The sequence below is a fragment of the Pseudorca crassidens genome, chromosome 1, assembly GCF_039906515.1.
Source record: "Pseudorca crassidens isolate mPseCra1 chromosome 1, mPseCra1.hap1, whole genome shotgun sequence".
In the NCBI taxonomy this organism is placed as follows: domain Eukaryota; kingdom Metazoa; phylum Chordata; class Mammalia; order Artiodactyla; family Delphinidae; genus Pseudorca; species Pseudorca crassidens.
The window spans coordinates 28,115,326-28,129,744 of record NC_090296.1 but is presented as its reverse complement, the minus strand read 5'-3'; the positions used below and the strand labels follow the sequence as shown (position 1 = coordinate 28,129,744).

Here is a 14,419-nt window from a genome sequence, read left to right as displayed (position 1 = left end):
ACCATACGTAGAAAATCCTAAAGATACCACCAGAAAACTACTAGAACTAATCAATGAATTTGGTAAGGTTGCAGGATACAAAATTAATGCACAGAAATCTCTTGCATTCCTATACACTAACAACAGAAAGGGAAATTAAGGAAACAATCCCATTTACCATCACAACAAAAAGAATAAAATACCTAGGAATAAACCTATCTAAGGAGGTGAAAGACGTGTACTCAGAAAACTAAAAACACTGATGAAAGCAATCAAAGATGACATAAACAGATGGAGAGACAGACGATGTTCCTGGATTGGAAGACTCAGTATTGTGGAAATGACTATACTACTCAAAGCAACCTACAGATTCAATACAATCCTTATCAAATTACCAATGGCATTCTTCACAGAATTAGAAAAAAATTTTTACAATTCATATGGAAACACACAAGACCCCAAATAGCTAAAGCAATCTTGAGAAAGAAAAACGGAGCTGGAGGAATCAGGCTCCCCAACTTCAAACTATACTACAAAGCTACAGTATTCAAGACAGTATGAACCGGTTTTCAGGGCAGAAATAGAGACACAGATATAGAGAACAAACGTATGGACACCAAGTGGGGAAAGTGGCGGGGGTGGTGGTGGTGGTGGTGGTGTGATGAATTGGGAGATTGGGATTGACATATATACACTAATATGTATAAAATGGATAACTAATAAGAACCTGCTGTATAAAAAAATAAATTAAAAAAAAAAAGACAGTATGGTACTGGCACGAAAACAGAAATATAGATCAATGGTACAAGATAGAAAGCCCAGAGATAAACCCACGAACATATGGCCACCTAATTTACAACAAAGGAGGCAAGAACATACAAAAGAGAAAAGACAGCCTCTTCGATAACTGGTGCTGGGAAAACTGGACAGCTACATGTAAAAGAATGAATTTAGAACACTACCTAACACCATACACAAAAATAATCTCAAAATGGATTAAAGACCTAAAAGTAAGACCAGACACTATAAAACGCTTAAGAGGAAAACATAGGAAGAACACTCTTTGACATAAACCATAGCAAGGTCTTTTTTTGACCCACCTCCTAGAGTAATGCAAATAAAAACAAAAATAAACAAATGGGACCTAATGAAACTCAAAAGCTTTTGCACAGCAAAGGAAACATAAACAAGACGAAAAGACAACCCTCAGAATGGCAGAAAATATGTGCAAATGAAACAACGGACAAAGGATTAATCTCCAAAATATACAAACAGCTCATGGAGCTCAATATCAAAAAAACAAACAATCCAATTAAAAAATGGGTGGAAGGGGGCTTCCCTGGTGGCGCAGTGGTTGAGAATCTGCCTGCCAATGCAGGGGACACAGGTTTGAGCCCTGGTCTGGGAAGATCCCACATGCCACGGAGCAACTAGGCCCGTGAGCCACAATTACTGAGCCTGCGCGTCTGGAGCTTGTGCTCCGCAACAAGAGAGGCCGCGACAGCGAGAGGCCCGCACACCGCGATGAGGAGTGGTCCCCACTCACCGCAACTAGAGAAAGCCCACACATCGAAACGAAGACCCAACACGGCCAAAAATAACTAAATAAAATAAATAAATAAATTTTAAAAAAAATGGGTGGAAGGGGCTTCCCTGGTGGTGCAGTGGTTGAGAATCTGCCTGCCAATGCAGGGGACACAGGTTCAAGCCCTGGTCTGGGAAGATTCCGCATGCCGCAGAGCAACTGGGCCCATGAGCCACAATTACTGAGCCTGCGCGTCTGGAGCCTGTGCTCCGCAACAAGAAAGGCCGTGATAGTGAGAGGCCCGCACACCGCAATGAAGAGTGGCCCCCGCTTGCCATAACTAGAGAAAGCCCTCACACAGAAACGAAGACCCAACACAGCCATAAATAAATAAATTTAAATCATATGGGCTTCTAAGAAGACCTCTGCTTAAAAAAAAAAAAAAAAAGAAAAATAAATGGGTGGAAGACCTAAATAGACATTTCACCAAAGAAGACATACAGATGGCCAAGAGGCAATATGAAAAGATGCTCAACATCACTATTAGAGAAATGCAAATCAAAACTACAATGGGGTATCACCTCACAACAGTCAGAATGGCCAGCACCAAAAAATCTACAAACAATAAATGCTGGAAAGGGTGCGGTAAAAAGGGAACCCTCCTGCACTGTTGGTGGGAATGTAAATTGATACAACCACTATGGCGAACAGTATGGAGGTTTTTTAAAAAACTAAAAATAGAACTACCATATGACCCAGCAATCCCACTACTGGGCATATACTAAGAAAAACATAATTCAAAAAAAGACATGTACCACAATGTTCGTTGCAGCTCTATTTACAATAGCCAGGACATGGAAGCAACCTAAATGTGCATCAACAGATGAATGGATAAAGAAGATGTGACACATATACAATGGAATATTACTCAGCCATAAAAAGAAGCGAAATTGAGTTATTTGTAGTGAGGTGGATGGACCTAGAGACTGTCATACAGAGTGAAGTAAGTCAGAGAGAGAAAAACAAATACTGTATGTTAACACATATATATGGAATCTAAGAAAAAAATGGTACTAATGAACCTAGTGGCAGGGCAGGAATAAAGACGTAGACATAGAGAATGGACTTGAGGACACGGGGTGGAGGGGGAAGCTGGGGCGAAGTGAGAGTAGCATCAACATATCTACACCACCGAATGTAAAATAGCTAGTGGGAAGCAGTTGCAGAGCACAGGAGATCAGCTCGGTGCTTTGTGATGACCTAGAGGGGTGGGATAGGGAGGGTGGGAGGGAGGCTCAAGAGGGTGGGGACGTGGGGATGTATGCACGCATGTGGCTGATTCACTTTGTTGTGTGACAGAGGCTAGCGCAGTATTGTGGAGCAGCTATACTCCAATAAAGATATATTAAAAAAATAATAAAAAAGTTAAATGCCATACGATAGTGACGTCCACATCATTCTATATGTAAACTCACAATAATACCATCTGTTTTAGAGAAAAACAAGCTATGTCTAATATGCAATCTGAGGTTGAGAATATAGCAGCAGTACTCAAAAACTGAAAATCATTTTACCTATTCTTCTACCTCAAGATAATACAACATTTTTCTTAGTGTTTTATACCGTACAACAGTGCTTTAACTTACATGATCTTATTTAGATATAATTAGGATTCTTGGATTTTTCAGTTTACTCTTAAGTTCATCAAACAAAGAAGCTCTTGCTTTATTTCTTTTACTTAAACTAGCCTGGAGACAGAAACAAGCAAATCAAAGTCTCCACTAGGAATTGTCTTCCATTCACAACTGCATCACTTGCTCCTGTTTATTCCCTACCAATAACTCAGTCTAGTTTTGTTCAGTTGAACACACACATGAACTAGGAAAAAAAGAGGAAAGACCTGGAGAGCTGCAATCATTGTAGTACTACTTCCTGTGGTAGAACCAGCCAGTCGCTTCCAATCTTCCATTTTAGGATATTTCCCTTCCAAGTTCTGACCAAAGATAGAATAACTTCTCCTGTTCCAACATTCCTAGAAAATTCTCTTAAATCACTTAAAACAACTTTCCTTTGTTTATTCAGTTTACATTCTTCAAAAGCCATTTACATTTCCTGTACCCCACCTCTTCTTCATGCCTTCAGGTACTGCTGTAAAAAGACTGATCTCGGTACAAACACTCTTATCTTTCTGTAAAGATCAATCCTCCAGTCTTAAATAGTTCTTGTGGTTTTTCAAGGGTGCTCTTCATTTGAAGAACCATTTTGTGCTGCCCCCAGAGTCTCTCACAATAATTGAGATTAAAAGGGCTTGGTCTCCCTTCCCCTAATTCTATGCACACTTCCACCTCCCTACCACCCAAATAAATGCCTATTTTTATTCTCTACAACACTTCCTGTCAGCAAAACTGCTAGTCTCTTGCAGTTTTTTCTTCCATCTTGCTCTCTCTTTGAAATTATTTTAACTAAAAGCTACTTTTGATTATTGTGTTTCTCAAAGACAGCACAACTGTTCAAGTCTAAAACAGCACTGAATCTATGCCCTAGCTATATACATAGCTGTCAGTCGGGGAATAAAAGCCATAGGAATTTTTTTAAAAATCACTTTTCTTAACCTTGAACATTAACATAAATGAATTCCAGCTTTTAAAAATTATAAACATATATCTGGTTTCAGACGACTCAAAAGCACTAATGGCATATGCTTGGATTTTATCACACCAACATTTCTACGGGACAGTTGGTCCAGTCATTTGGCTGACAGCACAGCCAGAATTATTATTCAAGGCTGTTAACATAACTTTTTATATCAAGCTGGTTATCACATGACTGCTGAGAAAACCACAGCCTCCTGGGCAAAGCACAGCCTGTTGGCCTGACTAGGTCACAGAAACCTCACAGAACAGCAAGCTACTGCCTCTACTGGCTGTTACAGCAGGACATACCTCTTCGTAATTTTTCGCCTCCACTCCATGCTTCATGTCTAGGATCACGAGTTGGTCAGGTATCCGCCCTGTTCCTGAGAAAGAAATCAAAGGATTCATTGTGCGGAATGTTTAAAATTCCGGGAAATCACCCACCCACCCTCCCTCTCCCTAAGCCCTACCCTCTCAATAGAGGGAAACAGCGGCAACTCCTCCCCCTACTCAGCTGCAGAAAATTCCTGGCTCTGGCTAAAAATCACAAGCATTCCAGACAAAGCCTCTATCTGTGTGGGGTGCCAGAAAGTGACAAGAACATGCTGCTGGCAAACATCTCTGAGGGAGCAGGACAGAAGATACTGCAGCTGGTACTACAGAGGAACAGAACAGGGGAAGAGAAAACACACAGGCTCACTGGATTAGGAAATGAAAGTCACAACAGCATACAGTTGAGTGGCATATAGACCAATAGGTAGAGGGCACCAACTTAGGCTGAAAAGGAACATTTCCACATCTGAAAAGGCTGACCTGTGAAATTCTGAGAGAAGGATTACTCGGTATACGCTAAGCTTGAATTTACTTAATACAAATATGAGTACTGAAAAGTACACAGGATTTGTCTACTATTCCACTTATTTCAAACATTTTGGTCAATGTAAGGCCATTTCAATAGGTAAATAAAGTGTTATGGGACTATTCCCACAAAGCCTTTAGAAGAGCCCAAGAAGAAACTTAACAGTAAGAGTAAAATTCTCAGGGATACTTCTTACAAACAGAAAAGTCCATTTGGGATAGTAGGACCAACAGAGCAATGTTCATATTAGAAAAGATAATCTGATTCAGCTTGATCGAAAGGAATTCTACTCAGGCTTCCCTGGTGGCGCAGTGGTTGAGAGTCCACTGCCCCGGTCTGGGAAGATCCCACATGCCGAGGAGCGGCTGGGCCTGTGAGCCATGGCCGCTGAGCCTGCGCGTCCAGAGGCTGTACTCCGCCATGGGAGAGGCCACAACAGTGAGAGGCCCGCGTACCGCAAAAAAAAAAAAAAAAAAAAAAAGGAATTAATTCTATTCTTACATCATCAAGTAGGAGAAAGGGAAAGATTCAAAAGAGGCCCAGAAAACTGCTCAGTCTCAATCTCCTGGAATTCACCTGATTACTTGTATAATTAAAAACTGCCTGCATGAAATTAGGAGTTTTGGGAAATATTGCCAGTTAAGCATCGTGGTTCCTGAGACCACAAGCCATAGAGAATGGTACTGTACCCTGAGAAACACTGGAGATTTTCTGAAACGTCAATTCAAAAACTACTCATTGAGAACTCACAAGGCGCTAGAACAGAGATTGCAATCTCTGCCTTCAAATAATTCTATGGGCATCTAAGACATAAATATGCATACCAGCTACAGTAAAAATGCAAAGCATATAAAACTTTAAGGAAAAAACAAAAATGGTTCAGACAATCCCAGCTATGGAGCAAAGGTTAGAAGAGGGAAGAGATTAGTTGTGGACAGACTTCACTTGAGAGCTAGCACCTGACGGCAGACAAAGTTATCTGGACAGAAGGGAACACATGAACAAAGACAGCTATTGAAAGGATTGTGGCATGTTTAAAAGACAGTAAAGAAGTTCTTTTGGATAGACTAGAAAGATCAATTTGAAAGCTTATAAGACTGAATAGGTAGGATCAAGAAACTAAGCCAAGGACTTCCCTGGTGGCGCAGTGGTTAAGAATCCGCCTGCCAATGCAGGGGACACCGGTTCGAGCCCTGGTCCGGGAAGATCCCACATGCCGCAGAGCAACTAAGCCCGTGCGCCCCGACTACTGAAGCCCGCGTACCTAGAGCCCGTGCTCTGCAGCAAAGAGAAGCCCCCGCAATGAGAAGTCTGCACATGCAATAAAGGGTAGCCCCCGCCTGCTGCAACTAGAGAAAGCCCGCATGCAGCAATGGAAACCCAACGCAGCCAAAAATAAATAAATACATTTATTTAAAAAAGAAAAAAAAGAAAAAGAAAGAAACTAAGCCAAGTCACAGATACCTTCTGAGCATTAAACCAATTAGCTTTCCAAAAAAGAAAGCAAAACAAAAAGTGACACCCAGAGAGGTATCTTCTCCCAAATCTAATGTGCAATCTTGATCACAGCACTGCCCGTAAGAGATTCAATGCAAATATTTGCTTCTCCTTCCTCACTTGAAAAGTTGTGAAATCCAAGCAGCTCACAGCTCCGCCTGGTCGGAATGATCAAGATATTCTCTTCCTAACAGACTCTTCTCGCTATCTCTGTTTGCCACAGCACAGCTTTAGCATTATTCAAACACGAATGAAACCACAAAACCACAGACCATCTGAGTCCAGACCATACAATTTCTTGCACAGAACAGCCAGCCCATCCCCTTAATTGACATCATGGCCATAAAGGGTCTCCTTCGTAAAAACACCCTTTGAAATTTCTCTCTGCCTGACAAATAGACAGTCTTTTAAAGGTGCTCCAAAGACTATAAGGTATCAGGTCTCCACATCAGAATAAACAGCTGAATAAACACAAATGAAACTAGAAATTGAGCGCTGGCTATAACGTGTGTGTGTACACATACATTTATACATATATACACAGACATTTTTGAACTAGTTCCTAGGCATTTACATGCACGGCATCAGCATATAAGAAATTCAGAACAAAGGATAATCTCTGCCTTCAAAGAGTTCAAAATTGGGAATGTAAGATATAGACACGAGACACTTAAACAACACAAGGCTGTGTGTGTGAGATATATATATATTCAAATACTTAAATAAACAATCCAATCAGTAAGTGATGCACTATTCAGAGGAAGCCACACTGACCTCCTTGCTGTTTCTGAGACATGCTCAGCATCTTAAGGTGTTTGCTTTCTCTCCAAAGCCCTCATTACCATCTGACTTCTTTTTTTTTTAAATAAATAAATAAATAAATTTATGGCTGCATTGGGTCTTCGTTGCTGCACGCGGGCTTTTCTCTAGTTGCAGCAACTCTTTGTTGTGGTGCGCAAGGCCTCTCTTATCGCGGAGCATGGGCTCTAGGCGCACAGGCTTCAGCAGTTGTGGCTCGCGGGCTCTAGAGCACAGGCTCAGTAGTTGTGGCGCGCAGGCTTAGTTGCTCCGCGGCATGTGGGAGCTTCCTGGACCAGGGCTCAAACCTGTGTCTCCCGCATTGGCAGATGGATTCTTAACCACTGTGCCACCAGGGAAGCCCCCATTTGACTTATATTTGTCTATTGTCTGCTTGCTCCAATGAAAATGTAAGCTCCACTGAGAACAGAGACTTCTGTTTTATTCACTGCTATATCCCCAACACCTAGAACAGTGATGGATGAATCAATCAATTGACTGAGATATCAAGCAGACTAGAACGGCTGAGGGATGCATTCTAAAAGAACTAAAGGTAGGGACTTCCCTTTGGTCCAGTGGGTAAGACTCCACACTCCCAATGCAGGGGGCCCGGGTTCGATCCCTGGTAGGGGAACTAGGTCCCACATGCATGCCGCACCTAAGAGTCCACATGCTGCAACTAAGAAGTCTGCATGCCACAACTAAACACGCCCCAACAAAGATCCCACGTGGGGCAACTAAGACTTGGCACAGCCGAAACAAACAAATAAATAAATATTAAAAAAGAGAAACAAAAAAACCCCAAAACTAAAGGTAAACCTATGTTCATATGGGAAGAGAGCATTCCAACAAATGAATAAATGTGACATGTTTAGAAGGCAGAGCAAACCAGAATGACTGGGGCCTGATGGGCAGAGGAAGATAAGGTTGGATGGAGCAAGAGTATAAAGACTATTAAAAGCCATGATGCCTAAAATCCCTTCTAGCTTGAAAATTTCATGATTCTGTGTTTCATTCTATAGAACAGGAATATTACTGCCACTACAAAGAAGGGAAAGCTTTTGAAAAAGGACTGACATAATGAAAGATGTGTTTTAGGAGATAAATCTGGTGGCAGTATTTGGATATATTAAAAGCAGGGATATCAGTTAGAAGGCTAATGACAAGATCCATGATTTGAGAGATTAGAGTTCAGATCTGTGTGGTGGCAGATACAGGAGGTATTTTGAAAGAAGTATCAGCATAACTTGATGACAGACTGGAAAAGACAAAAGTATGTAATTTCAAATATGTGAGCCCAAGTAACTGGAAGGATGGTGTTAATACTGATGAGTGAGGGGAACTAATTTGAAAGAGTAGGTCATGAATACAGTCTTAGATATCTGAGTTTTGAGGTAAGAATAGCACAACCATGTGGAAATGTCTAGAATACTGTTGAGACATCCTGGAACTGGCAGGGGTGGGGGCAGGAAGAAGGGTATCAGTCATGAAATCACTATTACAGTCTTTTAATTTTCTATTCTTAACCTATTATTCCATTTACTTCAGGCAAACTCCCTTAGCTTTTAGGCTAAACTGACCCACTTTAGATCAGGGGTCAATTTCTGGTTAACTGTTAAAAGCAGCTGGTTCTTTTGCTATTCCTGGGAATATGTTGGAGGTGTTGGCAAAGGTGCTTGCTTTTCTTCTAGGATCGTATGTTCTGAGCATTCTATAAATGTAAAATTGCCAGGAGTCCCTTTGCTACCATACGGAGAAAGCCTGAGAATAGTCAAATGGAGGCAAAAAGAGGAAGCACTAAAAACAATGTAAGGTTCCAATGATACCGTTAAAACCCCAAGATACAGCCCTGCCTGAAGTCAGTACCACACTGCAGACCTCCCTGTTCAGAGAGTCACATGGTCTTTCTCTTCTTCCTCTTTAAGCCAGTTTGAGTTATGTTTTTGTGTCCTGCAGCCCCAAAGGGTCCCAAGTAATATAACAGGTATAAATGCATACAGCTTTTAGAGTCTGGTGTCCTTGAAGCTGAAGAATAGGGAGTGAAAAAGTCCCCAACCACTGAGCACAGAAGCCATCAGGTAATCAATCAGCCTAAAAGTTACTAAGGACTCTTGGCCTGGAGATGCACAGAAGAAGCCACAGCAAGTTATCAGGGCTAGGAAACAGCAAGTGCCCTGGAGATCGAAACTGCTTCTGACGATACATTATTTGTCAGACAGACCCTACTTCTAATCCCAAAGAAAACATGTCACTAGCATATAAATGCACTATTTTCTAGCATCTATACCAAATTCAACTCTATCATTCAAGACAAGTATATCACAGGATTCAAGAAATGCCTTCTCCTGCACATGAAAAACTCTACCAATGCGCCAACTTTCACTTATATGTGTGTGCACTCCAGCAAATGTAGTTTTCATTTCCTCTTCTTGCCCAGACCAAGAGAGAAAGTTCATGCTCTAACTTGCTTAGAAGATGATGCTTAATTCAGGGAAAATACTCTGATTTACTTACCCTTGCTCTCAAAACACACTTCGAACATGTCATAATCTTCAGTGGTAAAGGCAAATTTCCCCTTGGTTGCATCCTCCTTGGAGTACAGAATATGGCCAGCAGAATCTGTAATCTAAAAGTAAAAAGTAAGTAAGAACAGGCAGCAAATAATACTTGGGAAGAGAACTTATAGAAATTGGAGAAATGGAAAGAAACACTGTCTATAAAAGACAGTCTAGGGCTTCCCTGGTGGCGCAGTGGTTAAGAATCCGCCTGCCAATGCAGGGGACACAGGTTCGAGCCCTGGTCTGGGAAGATCCCACATGCCGCAGAGCAACTAAGCTCGTGCGCCACAACTACTGAGCCTGCGCTCTAGAGCCCGCGAGCCACACTACTGAAGCCCACGTGCCAGAACTACTGAAGTCCGCGCGCCTAGAGCTCGTGCTCTGCAACAAGAGAAACCACGACAATGAGAAGCCCATGCATCACAAAGAAGAGTAGCCCCCGCTCGCCGCAACTAGAGAAAGCCCGTGCACAGCAAAGACCCAATGCAGCCAAATAAATAACATAAATAAATTTATCAAAAAAAAAAAAAAAAAGACAGTCTGTTATGATCACTATGGTCCAACCATTCCCAAAGACAGGAATTGGATTAGAAGGTGAAACCCAAATACAGCAAATTTCACACAGTTGATAATAGTTGATATAAAGTGGGTTTATTAGCAAAAGTTCACTTTATAGAATGTAGATCAGTATCATTTCCTAGAAAGGGAAAATGGAAGTGGATAATTACTGAAAGAATATACAAAAAGGAGAAAGATACATAAGAACACATTTCCTGTTTAAAACAAATCTTGACACACGGTTGGGGGGAGGGGTGGAGAGTGGAAATGGAGCACCTGACACAAGGAGTGAAGGAAAAGAAGGCATGCCTGGAGGAAAAATCTGGCAGAGCTATTCCTGCAGATTTTATGTGGATTATGTTAATGGCTACAAGGGGTGGGGGAAGGCAGGGGGATAAACAAGAAGTTACTCCTAAAAAAGACATCTTTGGCTTCCACAAATGATAATTCCTGTCTTCCAGGTTGTTGCCTCTAGTTTTCCAAACTTAAACCGCTCCATTCCTACAGAATGGCCTGTAAGCACAGACGAAGCGGCATATATTGGTAAGTGAACGGTCGCATATAAAGCAAGGGCTTGACACAGTAATATGACAGACCGGGTCTCAGGCTTCTTTTCTAGAGCACATGGTTGTCTTGGCAGAAGGCACATTTCATGACCTAAGACAGGAAGCTACTTGAAATGTAGAACACAAAAATAGTGGATTAATTACATTAAACTGGACGTTCTAATGATGTTTGTAAAACAAGATTCAATTATAGATGAGATTTTAAATATAAAAATTGAATAGTATACATATAAACCTATATATTTAAAGCACTTTAATAACACTAGTTATTTCTGAGCAGTGAGATTTCTTTATAATTTTTTTTTCTACAAAGGCATGTATCACTTATGGTCAGAAATAAAGTTATTTCAGTTTTGTGAAGAAAAACATAACAAAAGAATAGTTACCACTGATAGACAAATTTGAAATGATGGGTTAATAAAAAAGGTTTCATGGCACATCTAAATTCCCTAAGAGTAACAGCAGTAATATTAACCAAGTATCTTCTGCCATGAATGATGTTGATCATTCATTAATTTGTCAAACATTTAAGATGCCTGGATCTGCACTGGTCACTGGAGAAATAGGATGTGGAAGATGGTTCCCATCTTCGAAGGGCTTAAGAGTATAAATAGGAGAAGAATGAGAAATGAGACAACTTCGCTGCAGTGTGGAGAGTGCGTCTGTGCCATGGGATTATGGAGGGTCACAGAGTGTATCGTGGAGGAGGTGACACAGGAGCTGAGTCATGAAGGATGAGTTGCAATCAAGGGAAGAATAGGAGTAAAGACATTCAGGGTAGAAGAGACAGCAAATATGAAGGCTTAGGTCCAGAAAAACGAAACAGAACAAAAACATGGTATCATCGTAACACTAATAGCTAATATTTATTAAGCACTTACTAAATGCTGAGCACTGTGCCAAGGCCTTTATATGCATTTTTTACTTGATCTTCACTATAACCCTACAGGTAACAAGTATTTTTTCTCCCATGTTCCACAGGAGGAAACTGACGCACAGAGAGGTTAAGTGGCTGGAGAGATACTAGCCAGATCATGTAGAACTACAACATCATGCTAAGGAGTTTATTGCGCACAAAGTGGAAAAGGCAATGAAGAATTTGAAATCAGAGTGATGCGATTCAACTTGCAGTTTAGAAAGATAAATCTGATAACACTGTGAAGACAGACTCAAGAGGGACAATACTAGAGATAAGAAGATGTGTTAGGACACTAACCCAGTACTCCAGGTTAGAGATGATGAAGGCTTTGTGTATGGAGAGAAGGGGCCACATCTGAGGAATTTTAAAAATGGAGAAAAAAAATAAATTAAAATAAATAAATAAATAAATAAATAAAATAAAAACAGAGAGCCCAGGGACTTTCCTGGTGGTCCAGTGGGTAAGACTCTGCGCCCCTAATGCAGGGGGCCCGGGTTTGATCCCTGGTCGGGGAACTAGATCCCGTATGCATACCGCAACGAAGATCCCGCACGCCTCAACTAAGACCTGGCGCAAGCTAAATAACTAAATAAATACTTAAAAACAAACAAACAAAAAAACCGGAGAGCCCACAGGACAAGACCAAAAAGTGAATGCCCACAAAGACCAAGCAAGCAGCATACACTGAGTCTAACGGGCCAGCACAAGTCCACGGGGTGTGGTGAACAATGTGGCAGACAGGAGACAGGCCGGTCTCAAGGGAGAAACCAATTACTACCATGGCATGCCAGCTTTTCAGACAATCTAATTCTCCAAAAGAACCTAAACATTTTAACTGTTATTTGAAATCTCCTAGTTTTTAAATCCTCACAACCAATCCCAACATTTGAAAAACTATCTCAAGGCCAAACAAAAAATGTCTATAGGGGCTTCCCTGGTGGCGCAGTGGTTGAGAGTCCGCCTGCTAATGCAGGGGACACGGGTTTGTGCCCCAGTCTGGGAGGATCCCACATGCCGCGGAGTGGCTGGGCCCGTGAGCCATGGCTGCTGAGCCTGCGCGTCCCGAGCCTGTGCTCTGCAACGGGAGAGGCCACAGCAGTGAGAGGCCTGCGTACCGCCAAAAAAAAATGTCTATAGAAACAACTTCTGGGCCACCGATATCTGACCTCTGCATAGGACGGGCAGAAAGCTGGCTAAAATCACACAAAAGAACTGTTGGGCAGCACTGAGGTGAGAGCTGAGATCAGGGACCATGGATTTCTAGTGGCCGCACCTAGCAGCCAGGATGCAGGAGCAAAGAAAAGTATTATATGATTTAGGTCTGGGGTCTACAACTGAGTGGTTTGGAAGGATACGGGGATTAAGGAATTATGTTATAAACTTTACCTACATAGTCTTTAATCCTCACAACAATCCCAGAGAGGCCAGTCTTATTATCCCCATTTTACTGAGGCAGAAACTTAGTAACTTGTTCATTATCACAGAGCTAATAAATTGTGTAGGTAGATTTGAAGACAGGGTCTAAAACCTATGCTCTTTCCACATTCCATGTTGCAGCCCCACAGCAGGAATGGCTGAAGGAAGTGAAATGCACAGAAGCCAAGAAAGACTAACAGAATCTGATGGATTCTTTGGGTTGGGGCAAGTCAGAGAGTCTGAGAGTCCTCTTGAGTGGGACATGGCACTGTTCAGTCTGCATTCTCCACCTCAGAGGGATTAGCAGGCAGCCACAAGGTAGAGGCCTTGAAGTCAGCAATAAATAAACAATCTGCATGGGAATATTCAGCCCTGGAAATTCCTAAAGGCCTCTTGTTCATGTGATACTTTTCCTGAATTATCAACTAAAAGAAAAAGCCAAACAAAGGACAATTCAACTTAATCAGACTTACAAGACTTGGCATAAATTTGCCCAAACAGGTTATTTCCTAGAATAATAGCTTATGATCTCTTTGCATTCTCCTCAGATTTTTTTTTAATACCTGTGCCCTAGAATACTTTTATTTATTTTTTATTTTAAATTTATTTATTTATTTTTATATATTTTTATTTTTTGGCTGTGTTGGGTCTTCGTTTCAGTGCGAGGGCTTTCTCTAGTTGTGGCAAGCGGGGGCCACTCTTCATCACGGTGCGCGGGCCTCTCACTATGGTGGCCTCTCTTGTTGCGGAGCACAGGCTCCAGACGCGCAGGCTCAGTGGTTGTGGCTCATGGGCCTAGTTGCTCCGCGGCATGTGGGATCTTCCCAGACCAGGGCTCGAACCTGTGTCCCCTGCATTGGCAGGCAGATTCTCAACCACTAAGCCACCAGGGAAGCCCCTCTCCTAAGATTTTAAAAGGGTTCTTCAAAAAAAATTATTTAAGGACAGGAGCCTCTTTAGATGACAAAGGATCCTAGGTACAGGTCAGAAAACTCTTATTAAGCAGTGGCAAAAATCCTTCATTGAGTACTTTGCAAAATGAATTAAGAAGTCTGCCATGTTTTTCTGAAAGACTCGAATACAATCCACACTTCCAACTGGTTCTCGGAAG

General features: G+C 41.7%; 1 protein-coding gene across 1 annotated transcript in view; it reads right to left on the bottom strand.

Moving 5' to 3' along the window:
- TMED10 (transmembrane p24 trafficking protein 10) overlaps window positions 1-14,419 on the bottom strand; it is a 45,002-nt gene that overhangs the window by 16,213 nt on the left and 14,370 nt on the right. The window contains exons 2-3 of the mRNA XM_067730017.1: window positions 9,806-9,917; window positions 4,447-4,520 (exon numbers count right to left, since the gene is read on the bottom strand). Of these exons, the coding sequence (XP_067586118.1) occupies window positions 4,447-4,520; window positions 9,806-9,917 (186 nt within the window). The remainder of the gene's footprint in view (window positions 1-4,446; window positions 4,521-9,805; window positions 9,918-14,419) is intronic.